We start from the raw sequence: 22336 nt of genomic DNA on the forward strand, positions 1-22336 counted from the left end.
GGAGTCCTCCTAAAACATTGGTCCCAATTCATCCAAGCTCACCACACAACATTCATATATCATTTTCAACTCAAGTTTCCTGGTAGAACAATCCACCAATTCAAAAAAAACTAAAAAAAAAAACTTCTGGCAAATTAATCTGAATTTTTTTCTTTGTTTTTAAATTTGAAGAGCTCAATCTCTCAGAATTGGTTTACATTTAGAATTTTGTACAATCTTATAACACAACCAATCAATTATTCCTATTAAATGTAGCGTTGCAAAATCTTCAATTCACAATTTAGCTTCTTCCAATTCCTGAAAGCATGTTCTGTCGTTTTTTTTTTCTTCTTCGAATTTCTCATGTGAGCTCGACACTTAACATGCACTAGTGTGGATTAGTTTCTGCTCGCAAACAGATTTCTCTCTTTTCCTCTCATTTTTATCTGTCAAAATTGTTTCTGTTCTGCGGTGTAAATTGAATAGACAACAGTTTCTTTTTGTACTAAAAGTTTAGCCAATCTTCATCATTTTAACACATACGCACACACATGCACAGCTCTCGCGTGCGGAAGGTAGATCCCAGCACCAATGATTCGTCAGAGGCTGGCCATTTCATGTGAGCTGGTCCCTCCCATGCACACGAGGACAGCACATTCTAATTGTATTTATTTATCTTCTAGAAGCAAGTTGCATTTCTTTACCACTTGATTTGCATATTTTATCTTTAGTGTAACACAATTTGATCTCTAGTCATTTGTAATTGAGCATACAAACAGCATTGTCATACTTCGTGTATGGACAGGAGCTCTAACAATCTAAAAAGATTTTTGATAACCTGACAATGACATGGTTTGCTGTCATATGGGAGAGGTTTCAGATCTTTTAAATTTTGATACATGATTCAAGATTCAAGATTCAAGAGTTTTTTATTCGCCATGTTTGAGCGTGCCAAACAAGGAATTTGACTTCGGTAAATCACAGCCTCTGTTCAACATTTAGGTGACTAACAACAACACTCAGGACATGTGAAAAACGAAAGATATTCTCAAACATCCCCTGATCTTAAACTGATCTTAAATTCCCAAGAGGGCAAGGAAAAACTCAAAACTCCAGCTAGGGTAAATGAGAAACCTTGAGAAGAGACCACAGATGGGAGGGTCCCTCTTCTAGGATGACCAGGCTGCAATGGATGCAGAGAGGACACATAGTACAAACAGTGTAGACAAAAAAGGTGTGGAAAGCGGGATGTTATTGCACAGTAATGACTCTGAGACTCTAAGAGTGGTGTGAGTTCATCAGAGCGACAGCCTGGGGGAAGAAGCTGTCTCTTTCTGTGTGTCTGCTGGTTTTAGTGTACAGAGCTTTATAACGGCGTCCGGAGGGGAGTAGTTCAAACAGGCTGCAACCTGGGTGCGAAGGGTCTGTTGAGATGTTACTTGCACGTTTCCTGGTCCTGGACAGGTACAAGTCTTGGATAGATGGGAGGTTGATTCCAATTATCTTTTCTGCAGTCCTTATTGTCCGTTGCAGTCTGTGCTTGTCTTGTTTGGAGGCCGATCCAAACCAGACAGTGATGGAGGTGCAGAGGACAGACTGGATGATGGCAGTGTAGAAGGTCTTCAGCAGCTCCCGCGGCAGGTTGAACTTCTTGAGCTGTCTCAGGAAGTACAGCCTCTGCTGGGCCTTCTTCCGGACAGAGTCTATGTGGCCGGTCCATTTCAGGTCCTGAGAGATTGTGGTTCCCAGGAACTTGAAGGTGTCTGATGAGAGAATAGTATTACTGCGGATAGTGAGGGGTGAAAGTGGTGAAGGGCCTCGCCTGAAGTCCACTGTCATCTCCACGGTCTTGAGCGGGTTCAGGTCCAGGTGGTTTTGGCTGCACCAGTGGACCAGCCGCTCCACCTCCTGTCTGTACGCAGTCTCATCACCGTTCTGGATCAGTCCGAGGAGAGTAGTGTCGTCTGCATACTTCAGGAGCTTCACGGAAGAGTCACTTGCGGAGAAATCGTTGGTGTAGAGGGAGAAGAGCAGTGGGGAGAGGACGCACCCCTGAGGGGCTCCAGTGTTGGTGGTCAGGGTGTCAGATGTGATGCTCCCCAGCCTCACACGCTGTCTCCTGTTGGTCAGGAAGCTGGTGATCCACTGACAGGTGGAGGCAGGCACCGCGAGCTGGATGAGCTTCTGTTGGAGGATGTCAGGAGCGATGGTGTTGAACGCCGAGCTGAAGTCCACAAACAGGATCCTGGCGTACTTTCCTGGGGTGTCCAGGTGTTGCAGGATGTAGTGCAGTCCCATGTTGACCGCATCATCCACCGACCTGTTTGCCCAGTAGGCAAACTGGAGGGGGTCCAGCAGGGGGCCCGTGACATCCTTCAGGTGGTTCAGCACTAACCTCTCGAAAGATTTCATGACCACAGATGTCAGTGCAACAGGTCTATAGTCATTCAGACCTGTGATGGCGGGCTTCTTGGCCACTGGAACGATGGTGGAGCTCTTGAAGCACGAGGGCACCTCACACAGCTCCAGGGAACAGTTGAAGATCCGTGCAAAGGTGGGCGCCAGCTGCTCAGCGCAGACTTTCAAGCAGGAAGGTGACACGCCATCTGGGCCCGGTGCCTTCCTGATCTTTTGCCTCCGGAACATCTGGCGCACTTCCTCCTCGCGAATCTGGAGTGCGGGCGCGGCCTCTGCAAGAGAGAGAGTCGGTGACCACGGTGATGGAGGTGTGGACAGAGCAGTTGTGGGGGGAGGTGAGTATGTGGATTGTGCTGCAGGAGGTCCCGTTGTGTGGGAGGACCGATCAAACCTGCAGTAGAACCTGTTTAGCTGGTTAGCGAGCCTTGGGCTCTCCACAGGACGGGGGGTTCGTTTCTTGAAGCCCGTGATGCTCTGCAGGCCTTTCCACACTGTTGAGGGATCAGGATTGGCAGAGAGGTGTCTCTCCAGGCTCTCCCCGTAACACCTCCTGGCTTTCCTGACCTCTCGGTTCAGTGTGTTTCTGGTCTGCTTGAACAGGTCCCGGTCGCCGCTCCTGTAGGCCTCCTCCTTGACTTTGCGCAGCCTCCTAAGGTTCGGTGTAAACCAAGGTTTGTCGTTGTTGTACGTGCAGAAGGTCTTAGTCTGCACACACAGATCCTCACAAAAACTGATGTATGATGTGACAGTGTCAGTGAGTTCATGCAAGTCTGAATTTGCAGCTTCAAAAACTCTCCAATCGGTGCAGTCAAAGCAGGCTTGGAGGTCCTGCCTTGACTCCACTATCCACTTCCTTACAGTCCTCACCACAGGCTTAGAAGTTTTTAGTTTCTGTCTGTAGGCAGGGATCAGATGAACTCGACAGTGGTCCGAGAGTCCTAAAGCTGCACGAGCCACAGAGTGGTATGCATCCTTAATTACGGTGTAGCAGTGGTCCAGTGTCTGTGCCCCTCTGGTGGGACACGTTATGTGCTGTCTGTATCTGGGGAGTTCGTGTGCAAGGTTCGCCCTATTAAGATCACCCAGAACAATGATTAGTGAATTTGGTAGAAGTTTCTCCATGTCTGTCACCTGGTCAGCCAGCATCTGCGTGGCCTCACTCGCACGTGCGTGTGGTGGAATGTAAACAGCCGCCATGACGATCGAGGAGAACTCCCGTGGTGAATAGAACGGCCGGCAGTTTATGAAAAGTGTTTCTAGGAGAGGGCTGCAAAACTCTTTCAACACCATGACATCGGTACACCAACGTTCATTAATGTAGAAACAGAGACCACCTCCCTTTGATTTTCCGGAGAGCTCCGCGCTGCGATTTGCACGCGTTAGCCGAAACCCAGCTAACTCCATGGTGTGGTGGGGGGTTCGTTCGCTAAGCCACGTTTCAACAAAACAGCGCGGCGGATCTGCTGAAGTCCGTGTTCCTTGAAGTGAGGAGCAGCAGTTCGTCCATCTTGTTCGCCAGGGAGCGGACATTCGCCAGATGAATTGACAGTAGGGGAGAACGGAACCCTCTCTGCCTCAGCTTTACGAGGGCTCCGGCTCGTTTTCCGCGTCGCCGCCGTCGCGCTAGCTTGTATAACACTGCCGCTCCGGCTAAAATCTCCGACAAACAGTCTGAATCAGAGAGAACAGGAGAGAAAATACCAGAAGAAGACTGACCGATGTTTAACAGTGCTTCTCCAGTAAAAGTGATCCGGGATGGACAGCAGAAGACACAGAAAACACACAAAATAAGACGAAGAAACAGAGAGCAACTCACCGTGGCAGCCATCCGCGGCGCCATCAGATGACGATGATTTCCTATGACAAATCCTATGATTTGCATAGGAGCGGAAACTCCTCTTGCCCCTTGCTTGAGCCGCGGCTTGAGCTGCGGCCTTGCACCTGCTCACAGGGGCCTTATTGTCTTCTGGTCCGACAAACACTTGTGACCTCATTAGTTTTCATCTTTCTAGCTTTTGTATCTTGAATTCGTTCTCATCTCTTTGTGAAGATTTTAACCACACTCTAGCACTTCTACCACTTCTTCCACATTTCAAATTTCCTTGTACTCCATACATTTTCTTCCACTTCAGCATGTATTGCATACAATTAAGAAATCTACTCGCCATGATCTTCTCATCTCAAAGAAGAGCAGAGCAAGAGATTTACCGTTCTTATTTCCCATCTTAATTTTAGTAGTTTAAGGTTTTACAATTTATTTTTTCAATTTTTTTTTTCTTTGAGGATCCTCAATGCAGGTTTAAATTGACCTTTCAACAGATTACTAGCCTGTATTATTGCCGTGGATCAATGCTAGAACTGCTTTTTAGTCAATTTATCCTACTAGTCACACACTCAATCACACAAACTTCTTCAATTAAGAAAAAGAAGCTCTGTTTTTCTTACCCCGTTTCTTCCACTGGGACTTGAACCCAAGCTGTTCTTTGGCCGGAAAAACATACAAAGAAAAATCTACGCCCTTCCTTGATTAACAAAAAAGAAGCTCTGTGTTTCTTAGCACGTTCCTTCCACTGGGACTCTAACCCAAGCCAGATCCCTCAGCTCGGAAGAACAGACAAAGAAGAGTCTACGCACCTCTTCGATGACCAAAAAAGAAGCTCTGCTTTTCTTAGCCTGTTCATTCCACTGGGACTTGAACCCAACCTGGCTCTCGTGCACCTCTACGTTTTACGCGTTTCACAACAACACAATCAAACAACTTCAGGCCTTTAACTTACTTGTCCCCTGGTTCGTTGCACTGCCGGGTCCCATCAATCCACCTCTGTCAGACGAAGGCAGACCTAAGATGCTGGCAGAATTCTCTTCCAAGGACTTTCTTCTCCAGGTCCTCCTAATGGATGCTGGCTTGTCGACAATGCACCACGTCCTTCGTCAGACAGATAGCGGGTATGAGGGATCCCGGGTTTCGGCACCAAAATGTTAGAGATTCGCTCACTCCAACTTATTTTGCAAGAACCACACGGGAGACAAGTAAGTCCTTTTAGACACCTGCAGGTGGAGAGTTCACCCGTTGAAGGAATGAAGTCTAAACTCTCCCTCCTGCAAGGGCATATTTATTAAGAGAAACAGAGTGGGGGTAAGAGTAGGCTGAATAGGAAGCCCTTGTCCTCTACTCAAAACATATCAGGGGGTGTTTTACGACCTTGTGGAGGATGGGACAAGCTAGTTTATTTATTACCGGTTGCATTCCAACATAATCATACGATAAGGACAATCTGAAAAACCCTGACAACTTGTGAACTTAATTTACGCGGAGAACGTAATCTTTGGACTATACACCGAACTGGACTATAAGCCGCACCAGCTAAAATTCAGAGATATTTGTTTTTTTCTTATATAAGCCGCACAGGACTATAAACCGCACATGCACAAGAGTTATTTACAAAGAAAGACAGTACACAGAAAGCTTTTTTAAAGTTTTAATAACGTACTTTAACATGTCTTTCTAAACGCTGCATGTGACGCAGCAGTAGTACCGCAGCAACATGGAAGGGTGCACACGAGTTATTTACAAAGAAAGACGGTACACAGAAAGCCTTTTTAAAGTTTTAATAACATACCTTAACATTTCTTTCCAAACACTGTCTGTGACGTGGCAGTAATACCGCAGGAACACGGAAGTAACACAGCACTAACAGGGCTGGATTAAAAAAAAACATACAGGTAAAAATCACTGAGACGCAGCGGTAACACAGCAGCAACACGGTAGCACAGCACTAACAGGGCTGGTTAAAAAGACATACCAGTAAAAGTAAAAAAAAGAGCCACCTTCATCTTCCTCCTGTGCACTGAAACCATCGAAGTCTTCCTCCTCAGTGTCAGATTGGAATAGCCTTAGATATCCTTTGCCACGCACTTTATCAGTTTCTCTTTCGTCATCGCTTTTATGCATTTCTTCTAGCATTTTCCATGATGAGGGTCTGTTCATAATAATTTTATTCACGCACGAAGCACTAAGTTACATTAAACTAGCGAGCTACACGTGTAGCTCCAAAGTAGACGTGACTGTGAAATAAATAAAGAAAAAGGTGACGCCACACGATGTTGTTAGAGATTTGCTCACTCCAACTTATCTTGCAAGAACTACACGGGAGACAAGTAAGTCCTTTTAGACACCTGCAGGTGGAGAGTCCATTCGTCGCTGTGCGTGCAGCGATGTTCGAATGGAGGTCTGAACTCTCCTTCCTGCAAGAGGATATTTATTAAGAGAAACAGAGTGGGGGTTGAGAGTTCACAGGTTTGGTGAACCCCCGGCCTCTGGTAAGATCAGAGCAGGGGGTGTTTTACGATGTTGTGGGAAACAGAACAACTTTGATTGCTTCCTCTGCAGCTGGTCAATCAAGCAGAGAATGCAACCACTTTATTTTACTGCGTTGTGAGTGCAAGACAAGATTGGTTAATCATTATAGTCTAAATTCCAACATAATCCTATGATAAAGATAACCTGGAAAACCCTAACAGATGTCATCAATAATGGGCCAAATCGACTGCCTTTAACTTAAAAGCGGTATAATATGCATTTCTTTTGTCCCCCATAATGACGGTTTGTGTATAAAAGCTTCCTTACAGTAATGTCCGTCTTGAACTGTGAAATAAATAAAGAAAAAGGTGACGCCACACGATGTCATCAATAATGGGCCAAATCGACTGCCTTTAACTTAAAAGCGGTATAATATGCATTTCTTTTGTCCCCCATAATGACAGTTTGTGTATAAAAGTTTCCTTACAGTAATGTCCGTCTTGATCTAGTTCTGTCTCTTCTTTGTGTGAATTATACGGCACTATTTGCCTGGTGGATGGGCATGCGATCAACACACCACTTTTCTCCCCAGTGACCGTGTCACATATCCCTCTGCCCAGCAAAGCGGTGCCGCACAACAGTGGCCCACAGCCATTTTATGAGTGTATAAAAGTGATCAATATATATCAATGGGTAAAAATAACGGAAAAAATCCTATATAAGCCGCACCGGACTATAAACCGCAGGGTTCAAAATTTGAGAAAAAAGTCTGAGATTTACAGTGTTTTTACACCGCCACAATGTGAATTTGCGATTGGGTTTTCATCACTTGTAGACGAGTTATTTAGTTAGATAGATCTAGGGCCTACTCAGCAAAAGTTTTCGCCAGCATGGTAAAAGTTTTGGAGAAAAAAGACGAGGATCGTGCCAGGGCAATAGACAAGCCGAACGAGATCAAGATCTACTTCAGATGGGGATGGCTCGAGAGCAGCGTCATCGTTCAACTTGGAACACAGTCCGTAACTACGTGCCTGACGAAACATATACGTAAAATTGATGTCCCGGGGAAGGTTTTGTGTATTCTCTGTCAAGATATGATCAGCTATGGAGGTTGCGGCGCTAGGAACAATAAGGAGCACATCGAAACAAAAAAAAACAAAGTCACGTTTTTACTTTTACAAGCTTGTGGGTTTAGAAAGTAACATGATGTTACATGTAAGCTTAATGTTATGCAAGTAGTCATACCTGGCTACTTTTCTGTTTTTTCACATTTGCCATTCTCAGCACTGCTAACCGGTTGACCAGCTGGCACAATATACCTGTGCAAAGTTTAAATGAGCGTTAACTGATATTCTTTCCCCTTGTTCCCCCCCCCCCCCCCCCCCCCCCCCCCCCAAAAAAAAGACAAGTTGTCTGGTTGGGGATTTGGGTCATGGGATGTCTTTGTCATCTGTGAGCCTGTGAAACCCTTTGAGACTTTTTTGTGAGTACTGTAAAATCCTGTGAATGACACACACCTGTGTATTTTTACACCGACCCCCCGCAATCACCCTTGAAAAGCATTTTTTTCCCTGTACTTGTGTGTAATAGTGGTGATTTGCTGGTATAGTTTATTGTCAGAGTGAATAATATGAATTACCAAAGATTCAAAACATACCAGTAGTGTGTAAATGTTTTTAAATCCAGGTAAAAATTATGCTGTTTTCCCACATTTGATTTAGTTAGGCCTTCTTAAAATCATGTTTTACCAAATTTTGTTCTTACACTGTATGCTAATTTGACCTATTTTTACATTCACACATGGTATGAGAATCACATTGAATTACCTTGTGTATGAAATAGGCTATAAATCAGTGATTCACAAGTGTGGGCATATTAGTGTGCTGTGAGGGCTCTTAAAATGTACCACTGGAAATCCTCAGAGTTCAAAGTACCCTCGACTCTAAAAACAATATTTATTATCAATATTGAAACTTGGGGTGAATTCACGAGCGCACAGTCCCATAGCTGAGGTCCCCTCGGCAGTCACCCTGACCATCAGCCGTGACCTTAGGCGTGACCTGCTTCAGAGGCCGCCGGAGTGCTCGGACGCAGGAGAATGATGATGATCGGATGGAAGGATGGACTGATCTGTGTCTGGGTCGGAACACCCAATTCTAATGTATAATTAATTATCTGATTCCTTGGTAAGCAGACAAAAATTTACCTTTCTGCTCACCTTATGTTTGGGCCCATTTGACTGTTGAAATATCCACAAGAGCCGAGTCAAAGAAAATAGAACAGCAAGCATAAGCCCGCAGGGTTTTGACACCAATTAAAAAGTTATTGGGGAACCTTAGCCTGGTTCTTTTATCTTTATGCTGCTATGCTAATAGTAACCATCAGACGATCCTTCTTCTCAGTTGAACTATTTAATGGATGCCAGAAAGATCAAGACACGTTCGTGAAGCCTTTTCTGCGAGGTTGCGGAAGAAGTTCCAACCCCCACCTCCAGTATTCCTACTCTTATACTCCTGGCCCACCACTCTGCCTAGCCCATGTGACAATGTGTAGTTCGAGAGCCGTAACTGAAATCAACTAAGCGTACCAAGGGTATCATAGATCAACTGGTCCCAAAACGTATGCGGGTATCTCTACTTAGGCCCACTTTAACTTATGAAAACATCACAAAACAATCAGCCTTCTCATGGCCGATTTAAAAAAGCAAGAAATGAGCAGCCAATGTGCAGTTTAGGAGCCGTTTCTGTCACATCTGTCTGTTTTCTTTGCAAACATAAAGAGGCTTTAATCTTAATTATTCATATGTTGTTGGATATTATACTAAAATCTGTAAGGGTTCATTTGAATTACATGGTGCTTCAGTTCAGAAGTCGAAAATTGGTCCTTAAGTAGATGAAAAAAAATCACGAGGCTCCGTTTCGTATCTCGAAAAGTTTGAAAAGTTTGTAATTATAGGCATTTGTAAGTAGAGGTACCACTGCATTTTTGTCCATATCTGTTTCATGGTTTCTTTTTCAAAATAATAGCTGAACCACACTTCAAATATGTTTATTGTTTATTTTTCTATTTTCCTTTCATTAGCAGAGGTACCAACAATGTGTCCATGTGCACAGCTCATAAGAAACACAGCTTCTTAAAATGTATTCTTTTATGTATCGTGCGAACCTCACAAGCTTTCCTTTCTCTGTTTTTGCAGATTGCTACACCTGCAAAGAGGTCCGTTCTTTTGTAGAGAATAAGACACCAGGAAAGAGCCTTTCCATGGACTTTCTGCAGTACAATCACAAAGCTCTGAGTCGAATTTACCCAAAAGGCCAGCGTGTGGAGTCTTCCAACTATGACCCTTACCCACTATGGGCAGTTGGCTGTCACATGGTGGCTCTTAACTTTCAGACTGCAGGTACTAATTATCTGGGTTGAGCTACAAATGCGATCATTTTAGAGTTGTGTTTAAAGACCTTCTCAGAACCAACATATACTGACATGTCAGATATAAAGCAATAATCAACCACACCTTACAGGAACCTCTGAGGATACATTTTTTTAATACATTTTCATCATGGTGCCAGTCACTCCTGGGCCTGGGACACTCTCCAGAGGCTTTTCCATTGTGTTCTATTTTGATCCAGGCTTTTGAGCATCCTTGCGTTTTATGGATCTTGTTGCTTCGTGCTTGACAACTGTTCTGTTGTTTGGCACTTGTCCCAGTCTCCTGTCACCCTTGCATCTGCACTGGTGCGCAACCAACATCCAGAACATTCAGCTGTAGAAACAAGAAGGCTTCACTGATGGGATTGGCCTGGTGATTGCTGGGTCCCTAGCAAATAACCCCTCAGTCTTAGGCCCCTATCCCACTGAATGGTAAACAATTGTGAGTGTTTTCTAAGGCAGCGAATGTTGCACTCATGTCAGAGTTTGTTCGGGTTCGTACAAGGTCGCAAATATTCCCAAAACATTCGCCAGACGTGCAACAATTTTTGTGATTTTTCTTGTCGCAAATTTTACACATATTCAAAATTCATCGGAATGACAAAAAAAGTATAGGCGAATGTTTAGCAAATATCTGCTGACTGTTTGGCGAACCTTTACAACCTGAAACAAACCCTGAGAAACCTTGTTGAGAATGCAACATTCGCTTGCAATTGCTCGCCGCACATGAGAATCCCTGACTTTGCATTTCTTCTTAATAATAGAGACCTGGGCGTACACCAGTAACTCCGCTTTCCTCTCCAAGTTTTTACCACGTGACTGTAATTACGATTCCCCAAACATATTGGGCAGAGGAGACTGTTTTTTAAAAATGTGAAACGTAAGCAGCTGTTTCTAGTGGTTACTTTAAATAGCTTTTGTCGGGAACGAAGCAAGGCAACCAAGTGCAACTGTCACGGATGGAATGGAGCCAGGGTGACCAAATCCAGCTTGGACCAGGGTTTATTGAGGAAGAAGGGAGTTGGAGGGGAGGATGAAGGAGAACCGACAGACACAGGTGGGATAGATGAAGGGGAACCGACAGACACAGGTGGGATAGAGACTCACATCCAGCAGACAGACAGACAGAAGTCCATTGGACACCGGAACAGATTCTGACCGTGAGCCTCCAGACAAGACCGGGGGGAAACAGAAAAGCAGAACAGGTACACTAGGCGCGGACACAGACAAGACCGGGGGGAAACAGACAGGCAGGACAGGTACACTAGGCGCGGACACGGACGGGAAGCAACAGAAACAGACAGAGACTAGACAGGACAGACAGACGAGCGACTAAAACGACGAGAGACGAGAACAATCCGACAGGGTACTGAGAGGCAGACAGGATTTAAATACAAGACGGGTAACGAGAGGCAGGTGTCTGTAATTGATGTGTGAGTAGACACAGGAGGGGAGAGACGAGTACTCAGAGACGCAGACAGAAACCATGACAAAATATAGAGAGACACAAGGAAATGACCGGGAACGAGTCGTGACAGCAACACGAACCATAATTTATTTGATAAGGGGAAAAGAGAATGTAACGAGCAGCAGATCAGTTCGAATCGCAGTCAACATTGCGAGCCAATGGACCGTGGTTGTGAATCGTTAAAACATCACAAAACAGGCAAACGTGTGAGCAGGGTCCTGGGCACTCAGTCCGGGCAGATGGTGCGCCTAACTAAAACAAACGGTTGTATTGTATCGCTATCAGTCAATCACATTCATGGATGATCAGAATTGATATCGCCAATGTTAAATCCTGATCGTAACATGCAAAATGTGCATTTTCGTAACAACGTTTTGGCGAATTTTAGGATTTTTTTGTAGCGTTTCCATTCAGGTTTATTTTCCACAATTCTTGAAAATTCAAATTAAAATAGATAGAGGGAATGCCTGTGACCACCTCAGGTGGCACTGCATTAAAAATTGCCATCACGGTGTTAATGATGTTGTTACGTTGGCTCAGTAAACATTGTTAACATGGTTCATTCCGACATACACAAATGCAAATTAAAACCATCCATCCATCCAGCAGCTTTAGGAGGGACTCCCAGACTTCCCAAGACGTTCCCAGGCCAGCTGAGAGACATCGCCTCTCCAGCGCGTCCTGGGTTGTCAACGGGGTCTCCTACTGGTGGGACATGGCCAGAACACCTCCCCAGGGAGGCGTCCAGGAGGCATCCTGATGAGATGCCCAAGCCACCTCATCTGGCTCCTCTAGACGTGGAGGAGCAGCGACTCTACACCGAGTCTCTCCCGGATGACCAAGTTTCTCACCCTATCTCTAAGGGAGAGCCCGGACATCCTGCGGAGGAAAATCATTTCGGCCGCTTGTATCCGGGATCTCGTTCTTTCGGTCACGACCCATAGCTCGTGACCATAGGTGAGGGTGGGAGTGTAAATCGACCGGTAAATTAAGAGCTTTGCCTTTTGGCTCAGCTCTCTCTTTACCACGACGGACCGGTACAGAGTCCGCATTACTGCCGACGCCAATCTGCCTGTCGATCTTGCGCTCACTCGTGAACAAGACCCCAAGATACTTGAACTCCTCCACTTGGGGCAGGATCTCATCCCCGATCTGGAGAGGGCATTCCACCCTTTTCCGACCGAGGACCATGGACTCTGTTTTGGAGTTGCTGACCCTCATCCCGACCACGTCACGGTCGGCTGTGAACCGCTCCAGTGGGAGCTGGAGATCACGGCTTGAAGAAGCCAACAGCACCATGTCGTCTGCAAAAAGCAGAGACGCGATGCTGAGGTCCCCAAACCGGACACCCTCAACGCCTCGGCTGCGCCTAGATATTCTGTCCATAACAATTATGAACAGAATCGGTGACAAAGGGCAGCCTTGGCGGAGTCCAACCCTCACTGGGAACGAATCCCACTTACTGCCGGAAATGCGGACCAAACTCTGGCATCGGTGATACAGGAACCGAACCGCCCTTATCAGTTCGCTCGGCACCCCGTACTCCCGAAGCACCCTTCACAGAACCTCCCGAGGGACACGGTTCGAACACCTTCTCCAAGTCCACAAAACACTTGTGGACTGGTTGGGCGAACTCCCATGCCCCCTTGAGGATCCTGCCGAGGGTGTAGAGCTGGTCCACTGTTCCACGGCCAGGACAAAAGCCACACTGCTCCTCCTGTATCCAAGGTTCGACCTCCCGACGGACCTTCCTCTCCAGCACCCCTGAATAGACCTTACCAGGGAGGCTGAGGAGTTAGATTCCCCTGTAATTGGAACACATTCTCCGGTCCCCCTTCTTAAAGAGGGGAACCACCACCCCAGTCTGCCATTCCAGAGGCACTGTCCCCGATGTCCACGCAATGTTGTACAGGCGTGTCAGCCAGGACAGCCCCACAACATCCAGAGCCTTTAAGCCCCCGGAGCCTTGCCACCGAGGAGTTTTTTTAACTACTTAGTGACTTCGACCCCAGAGATTGGAGAGTCTGCCTCAGAGTCTCCAGGCCCTGCTTCCACAATGGAAGGTGTGTCGGTGGAATTGAGGAGGTCTTCGACGTATTCACCCCACCGACTCACAATGTCCCGAGTCAAGGTCACCAGCACGCCATCTCCACTGTACACAGTGTTGACAGTGCACTGCTTCCCCCTCATGAGACCCCGGATGGTGGACCAGAATTTCCTCGAAGCCGTCCGGAAGTCATTCTCCATGGCCTTGCCAAACTCCTCCCACACCTGGGTTTTTGCCTCAGCAATCGCTAAAGCCATGTTCCGCTTGGCTGTTGGCTGCCTCCGGAGTCCCACAGGCCAAAACGGCCTGCTAGGACTCCTTCTTCAGCTTGACGGCATGCCTTACCACCAGTGTCCACCGGCAGGTTCGGGAATTGCCGCCACGACAGGCACCGACTGCCTTACGGCCACAGCTCTGGTCGGCTGCCTCAACAATGGAGACACAGAACATGGTCCACTCGGACTCAATGTCCCCTGCCTCCCCCGGGACGTGGGAAAAGCTCTGCCGGAGGTGGGAGTTGAACCTCTTCCTGACAGGGGATTCTGCCAGATGTTCCCTGCAGACCCTCACAGCACGTTTGGGTCTGCCAGGTCAAACCAGCATCTTCCCCTACCATCGGAGGCCAACCCACCACCAGGTGATGATCAGTTGACAGCTCCGCCCCTCTCTTCACCCGAAAATCCGATGACACGACTACAAAATCGATCATCGAACTGCGGCCTAGGGTGTCCTGGTGCCAAGTGCACACATAGACACCCTTATGCTTGAACATGGTGTTCATTATTGACAATCCGTGTCGAGCACAGAATTCCAATAATAGAACACCGCTGGGGTGTAGATCGGGGCAGCCGTTCCTCCCAATCAAGCCCTTCCAGGTCTCACTGTTATTGTCCACGTGAGCATTGAAGTCACCCAGTAGAACAATGGAGTCCCCAGAAGTAGTGCTCTCAAGCACCTCCTCCAGGGACTCCAAGAAGGGTGGGTACTTTGAGCTGCCGTTTGGTGCATAGACACAAACAACAGTCAGGACCCGTCCCCCCACCCGAAGGCGGAGGGAGGGTACCCTCTCGTTCACCGGGGTGAACCCCAATGTGCAGGCGCCCAGCCGGGGGGCAATAAGTATACCCACACTTGCCCGACCCCTCTCACCGTGGGCAACTCCAGAGTGGAAGAGAGTCCAGCCCCTCTCGAGAGGGCTTGTACCGGAACCCAAACTGTGTGTGGAGGAAAGTCCGACTATATCTAGTCGGATTTTTTCTGCCTCGCACACCAGCTAGGGCTCCTTTCCAGCCAGAGAGGTGACATTCCATGTCCCAAGAGCTAGCTTCTGCAGCCGGGGATCGGACCGCCAAGGTCCCTGCCTTTGGCCACCGCCCAACTCACAATGCACCCGACCCCTTTGGCCCCTCCCACAGGTGGTGAGCCCATGGAAAGGGGGACCCACATTTCCTTTTCTGGCTGTGCCCGGCCGGGCCCCATGGGCGAAGGCCCGGCCACCAGACGCTCGCGTTCGAGCCCCACCTTAGGGCCTGGCAAAATTAAAACCCTACGATGCTAAGCAAAAGCCATTGCCTTTTTCAACCACACCCAGAAGTGCCGGCGTCTTTAGGCCTAACCCAGACATGGGCAAAGTACGGCCCGCGGGGCCATTTAATCCGGCTCGCCAACCCTAAATAAATGGTATTATTAAACATGTTTTTTGGTCATTTTCCCTGCAATGACTGCGTTTCCCCAGTTGATGGGGAACCGCCGCCCGCGCGTTTACTCCCGGAAGCCGTGTCAGAAAGCTCGGTGCACACTCTGTAATGCGTGTATGTACTCAGTAGTACGGACACGCCGCTCCTTGTGCTCTATTTCTATCAGTGCCGAATTTAGAGTGTGGGCTGTGACATCAGCATTCTCGTAATTCGCGCGCTGAGCTTTCAGATACAGTTTTACGCTCAAGACACCCACAAACCTTTCCCTGGAATCCTTCCATTAAAATGAGTCGCCCAAGGAAAAGAAAGATGGACACTGAGTGCCGAGTGTTTAAAACGGAGTGGACAATTTAGCTCAGTCTTCGCGACGTGACGTTCAGCCACATGAACAGCAACATCAACCCGTCACAGATCTAGGTTAACGGACCAACACCTTGGCTCTATCCTAAGAATTGCCACAACAATTTTTATTCCAGACTATGATGCACTAGCAAAAAAAGGGAGACCAACAACACTGTTCCCACTGAAAATGAAGGGGAGTTTCTCAAGTTTGTTGTAAACAAAAAAAAATGCATTTTGAATATAATTTGTACAAATAGCAGGGATTGAAACTAGTGACCATTCTCATTTTCAAACAATGCAGGATGCTCAAGGACATTGATGCACCACCTGTTTGCGACTAATCTTAAGTTTTGAAGTTCTTGAGGCCGACTTTAAGAAAGTGTTTCCCGTTTCCTCACCTATGTCACCAGGTGTTTGAGTTAAAGCTCTGCTCTGATTTTCAGATAGTCGTCACACTGTTGCCATTTTGATTTCTTTATTACTTTATTTAGATGTATTATTTCAGTGATTCTTCAAGATGATGTATTTGGTCACAATGTTTGCCGTTTGATGTGATTTCGCCTCTTAAGATAAACATCTTTCATAAATCTGACCTGCAGATGCTGAAGTGATGTAAACTGTTATTCATAATAACAGTGTCGTATTTAATGAGAACCACTGATAGCAGTTTTTTGGTGAAATATTTTTTTCATGCTGTTGATAAATGCATTTGTTTTCAAAAAGTATTTTTTTTAATATCCATGCTTTACTACCTACTAAAGGCCAAAACCTTTTATGCAATGACCTTTCCATGTCGTTTATATTACTTCACACAAACACTACATCCATCGGCTCCTGGTTTGGCCCCCCGATCAAAATTTAGAACCCAATTCGGCCCGCAAGTCAAAAGGTTTCCCCACCCCTGGCCTAAACTCAATCTGAGATTGATTAATACAAAGAGGAAACTATGCGCAGTGGTCTGATGAATCTACATTCCACTTCTTGTCCGCACATTAGTACAAATGTGCTAAGTGTGCTGGTGATAGTCCTTGCTTGCTGCCAGCGGTGTGACGTGACTAAAAATGGGAAATATGAATTTTTGTCTTTGAGAGGCACCAGAACTTAGTATAGTGTCCGGAGCAAGACAAAATGTGCTTGTATAGTCTCCGGAGCAAGACAAAATATGCTTAAGCCTTTGCGATAATGTGTGCACTGACAGTTTTGTCAGGGAACACCCCGATCTCAAGGTGGCTCCACTCAGGGTGCGTTCATTTCATGATGGTGAGCAAGTGACACAATTAAGTCTATCGGAGAATCTGTGCAGCAAGAAAAAAATGGTCAGCAGTGTGTCTTGTCTGACTTAAACACATGCTTAATACGTAAAGTCACCTGAAAATGGAAATAAATTACTCTATCATTGAATAAATATTCTATGATCATGTGTTCCCCCAGATAAATACATGCAGCTGAACCATGCCCTCTTCAGCTTGAACGGACACACTGGTTACGTTCTACAGCCAGAGCTCATGCGCTCTGATAGTTATGACCCTCACCAAGAGAAGAAAGTCGTCAAGTACAGCATCGCTATTAGGGTATGTTGGATCACACGTACTGTAAATACATGCACTCAATTAAATAATCATTTATTTCTATCCATCCATCAAGCCACATACCGTATTTTTCGGACTAAAAGTCGCTCCGGAATCTACGTCGCATTAGCCATAAAATGCACAATAACGTGGAAAAAAAACATAAGTCGCTCCGGAGTATAAGTCGCATTTTGGGGGAAATGTATTCGACAAAATCCAACACCAAGAATAGACATGAACAAGCTAAACGATAGGTATGCTAACGTGACATAAACACAAACGAAGAGCTGAGAACGGGCCTGACTATAACATAAATAACACGTTTATAAACCATCTGTGTCACTCCAATTCATCGAATCCGTTGATCGTCCTTTATTTCAACAATGCCGGCCGGGTGCGCGCCGCTGACGGTGGTTGCACTTCAAAATATTCCACAGGCCCATATAACGATATATAAATTATACATCAAATAACTATTATATAAGCAATAATATTATCAAACCATCTGTGTGACTCCAAATCATTAAATCCATCGATCAAATTCCTCGTCCTTTGTCAACAACACCGCGCGTGCGCCGCTAACGTCAGCCTCGTCGTTATTCCACAGATCTAGTATATAACTATATTGTAGCGTTAACAAAGTACCAGGAAAGACGTGGGTTTGGTAAACGGCTCTTTATTTAACGAAACAAGAGTTCAACGAGCCAACAACTACTGAACTGTAATGATAAAGACATATACAAGTTGCTACACGAAATAAAATATATCAAATAACTATAACATAAATAGTTCACCGCCACACCGCCCCAAGCACCGGAGTCGACTTCCAGGCGTGTGGCGGCGTGGACTTCCAGCCACGGAGATGGCACTTCCAGCCACGGAGGTGGAAGAGAGCGCCATAGAATAGGACCGGGCGTGCGTAAAAACCATGTCTGAGCCCCATCCATCGTCCCCGGACAGCCATGTCAACAACATCCACACGGCCTGGGCAGTAGACATCACACGTTTCTAACAAATCAGAGTAATTTTCCTAATTTTGCAGCACCAATTTTGACAAAAGGTTCGTCACTGTGTCATTGAAAAGCCGGCACATGAAAGAAAAAAAAAAAGCCGACTGCCTGCATGCTCATAGACGCCATGCAGCACCACCACTTGTTTTCTAGTTCGGCATGCCTTGTGTTCTCTACTTTACCCGAATCTGAGTTATCCTCATAATTTTGTCAAAATTGAAAAAAATGTCTGTCAATCTGTCACTGATGACATTCTCTCTCTGTCACGAGTGGGGTTGACACGTTCAACGAGGACTCTGATTGATTTACAGGTTTAATGAAATGCTTTGACCTGTTTGAAGAAAGTGGGAACCTCTCAGTCTTCATCATCACCATTTTAGCAGAGCAGAACACACCTCATGCAAATGGGTTAACCCATTCTCATTGGATTGACAGTTTTCCCACCCTTTTGGAAAACAGTTAACACAGATGTCATTCAAGACGTAAAAACTCCATTGTTTTAGCTGTGGTTACAGAACAGAAACCATATGCTCCGAACTCTTAGAAACTCCCTGATCAGTATGCAATCACTAAAAGCACCTTTCTGACACTTGACAAAATTTTTCATTTTGCAATTAGTCTTCAGACCTGTGTTCTTTGTAAGCATGGATCAAGGACGTATAAGGCAGACGAGGGGTAGAGTGAGAGGAAGAGGTAGAGGAATCAGAGGAAGAGGAGTCTGTGTGTGACGTGGATGTATAGCTGGAAGGGCTCAGAAGAAGAGACAGAAGCGTATCACACGTGGCTGGCTATCTCTTATACTCTTATAGTTTAGGCCTACCATAGATTTTTTTATTTTCCTAATTTCTCACACAGCAATAGATTTTATTTGTATTTCTATGTATTCTCTGTGTGAACATTTCGTTTGTCAGCCACAGTCTGAAAAAAATAATGTAATCAATAAAATGTGCATCAAAGCATATTTGATTCTGGATGCATTTTTTATAAGAGGACAAAGTTGACTACAAACGGCACTGGCATGTAAGCTACGTAGAGTCATAGGCTGCAATGACAAGCAATAGGTGCACTGATTCACACAAGTGCTGTATTTTGTTGCACATTGTGTAATGATTGATAGGTGACGCTCATACACTTGTGTCAAAGTTGAGTTGTTTGAAGGCAAAATTTAAACACACACACACACGCATGACTAAGCAGACGCAAGCCAACCTTGGTCATGCGTGTGACATACTAAGTACGTTCTTGACCCCGACTGGCTTGACCAAATACAAAACAAAATTAGTTCAAAATTAATTCATGTCTTTTGCAGGTGATTGCTGCCAGACACCTGCCGAAGCTAGGCCGCTCAATTTCTAGTCCTTTTGTGGAGCTTGAACTGTGCGGTCACACTGAAGTAAAGTCCAAGACCACTGTCTATCGTATGCAAGATAATTTTAACATCTTCATAACAACACAAACAAAATGTGACACAACACGAGTTCAATAATATCGAATGTCTGTCTTCTGCTGACCGTAGGAGATAACGGTCTGAACCCAGTGTGGAAAGCTCAGCCTGTGTGCTTCAAGGTGTATGAGCCCGAGCTCACCTTTCTGCGCTTTGTAGTCAATGAGGAAGACATGTTTTCAGATCCGAACTTCCTCGCTCAGGCCACGTTTCCTGTCAAAGGTATATGTTCAGGTAAGAGTTTTGAGTTTTGAATTTTTTCCTTGCCCTCTTGGGAGTTTAAGATCAGGGGATGTTTAAGAATATTTGCCATTTTTCACATGTCCTGAATGTTGTTAGTCACCTAAATGTTGAACAGAGGCTGGGATTTACCAAAGTCAAATTCCTTGTTTGGCACGCTCAAACATGGCGAATAAAAACTCTTGAATCTTGAATCTTGAAGAACAAGCTGCATATCTGCTTTTCACACAAATCTCTATTTTCTAGTAATTACATACTTTAATTCATTAACTCTGATGATTTAATTATCTTAAACTCTTTTGAAACAATCCAGATTACATTGTGCACATGCGTGTGTGCATGCGTGTGTATCTAAAAATAAAGTTTTTGATTTGTGGGAAAAGATCAGACCTTAGGGAATAAAATGATGGATGTCAGGTATATCAGTAAAATTCTGCAAAATGGTGTTATGATGCTATGAGAGACCCTACCTACCGAAATTACCAAATGTAAATTTTTTAGAGGATCCGGTACCAAAATTTGTGAGTTTACAAAACCCCGAGAATCCATCTTGTCCCAACTCCCGCAGAGTCCGAGCCATACCACAGGTGGTGTTGAGCAATCACAAAGGAACAATGTGTTTTGGGGTATGATATGTGGCTGTTGCAAAAACAAGAAAACGCAGAGGCCAAGACAAATGAACAAACCAAACATGTCGACACGGGTGGACGCTGGAACTACCGTAATTTCCGGACTATAAGCTGCGACTTTTTTCCAAAATGTTGGACCCTGGGGCTTATAGTCAGGTGCGGCTTATATAAGATTTTTTTCGTGATTTTTGTGATGACTTCATCAGTTTTACTCTTAACACTATTATATACAGTAAAAGCTACAAAACAAACTGACAAATAACTCGTTTTCAAATCAGACGAGTAAAAACTGATCAAATATTTACAAAAAAATATATTATTAAAAGTGAAGACAATTTGCAATTCTAGTAATGACACACGAATTTGATGCACAATTTGTCTTCGCGGGCCACATAGAATGATGTGGCGGGCCGTATCTGGCCCCCGGGCCTTGAGTTTGACACCTGTGCTCTAAACCCTTTCTCTTACTCTGCCATGTCACTCAGAGATTACACAAAGCAGTGGCACTGTTTGGACCATCTGCATTGTATTAAAACCCAATCAATCAGCATTTAAATTCAATTCTTCTGACATTTTGCTCACCAAAAACAAGTTGTAATAAATGTGAACTTTTTATGCATTTTATTCAGAAGGTTACTTTGAACCTTAAACGGCGGCGCGGCGCACTTATGGATTTTTACGGCCTCTGGCCTCTAGGGGGCGCTCTAGCAGGAAGCAAGAGCGAAACAGACGAAGAAGAGATAAAGCGCCGAAGAAGACGTGCTAGTTTGTGTTTTGATCGTCTCGCGCATCACGCACACACCCACGCTCACACAAAGACAGGAAGCTTTTATACACAAACCGTCATTATGGGGGACAAAAGAAATGCATATGATGCCGCTTTTAAGCTATACGTGTCGCTCGCTAGTTTAATGTAATTTAGCGCTTCGTGCATGAATAAGATTAGCATGAACAGACCCTCTTCAAACTCGAAGAAATACATAAAAGCGACGACGAAAGAGACTGAGAAAGTGTGAGGCGAAGGATATCTAACGCTATTCCAATCGGACACTAAGGAGGAAGACTTTGATGGTTTCAGTGCATAGGAGGAAGATGAAGACGGCTCTTTTTTTACTTTTACTGGTATGTTTTTTTTATCCAGCCCTGTTAGTGCTGTGCTATCGTGTTGCTGCTGTGTTGCTGCTGTGTTACCGCCACGTCTCAGTGACTTTGCTGTGTTACTTCCGTGTTGATGCGGTGTTACTGCCGCGTCACAGGCAGTGTTTGGAAAGAAATGTTAAGGTATGTTATTAAAGCTTTAAAAAAAACTTTGTGTGTCCAGTCTTTCTTTGCTAATAACTCGCGTGCACACTTCCGCGTTGCTGCGGTACTACTGCTGCGTCACAGGCAATGTTTCGAAAGACATTTTCAAGTATGTTATTAAAACGTTAAAAAGGCTTTCTATGTACTGTCTTTCTTTGCAAAAAACTCGTGTGCACGTGCGGCTTACAGTCCGGTGCGGCTTATGTAAGAAAAAAAACTGAAATATCCCTGAATTTTAGCTGGTGCGGTTTATAGTCCGGCAATTACGGTAATACTGTTCTCGCACAATCAGTTTTCTTTTGAAACAGCCAGAGGTGATTTGTTCTATTTTAGCTGGTACGACTATTATTATTAGCACATCTGCCTCACAGTTAGGAGGGTGCGGGTTAGATTCTACCTCTGGCCCTTCCTGTGTGGAAATTGCAAGTTCTTCTCGTGCCTGCGTGGGTTTCCTCCGGGAACT

At 45.3% G+C, this 22336-nt stretch overlaps 1 protein-coding gene across 10 annotated transcripts in view; it reads left to right on the plus strand.

The window, feature by feature from the left end:
• Positions 1-22336, plus strand: part of plcg2 (phospholipase C, gamma 2) — a 145210-nt gene that overhangs the window by 106079 nt on the left and 16795 nt on the right. For 8 of the 10 annotated variants that reach the window (XM_088379316.1, XM_088379312.1, XM_088379313.1 and 5 more), the window contains 4 exons: positions 9894-10097; positions 17112-17251; positions 19568-19676; positions 19775-19936. In XM_088379316.1, coding sequence (XP_088235442.1) covers positions 9894-10097; positions 17112-17251; positions 19568-19676; positions 19775-19936 — 615 coding nt within the window. Of the gene's footprint in view, positions 1-9893; positions 10098-17111; positions 17252-18569; positions 19443-19567; positions 19677-19774; positions 19937-22336 lie in introns of those variants that run through there. The other 2 variants (XM_088379319.1, XR_015859134.1) reach the window with 2 other exon arrangements.

Source organism: Syngnathus floridae, chromosome 6 (genome assembly GCF_059516105.1).
Source record: "Syngnathus floridae isolate MCC-2025c chromosome 6, RoL_Sflo_1.0, whole genome shotgun sequence".
Lineage (NCBI taxonomy): Eukaryota > Metazoa > Chordata > Actinopteri > Syngnathiformes > Syngnathidae > Syngnathus > Syngnathus floridae.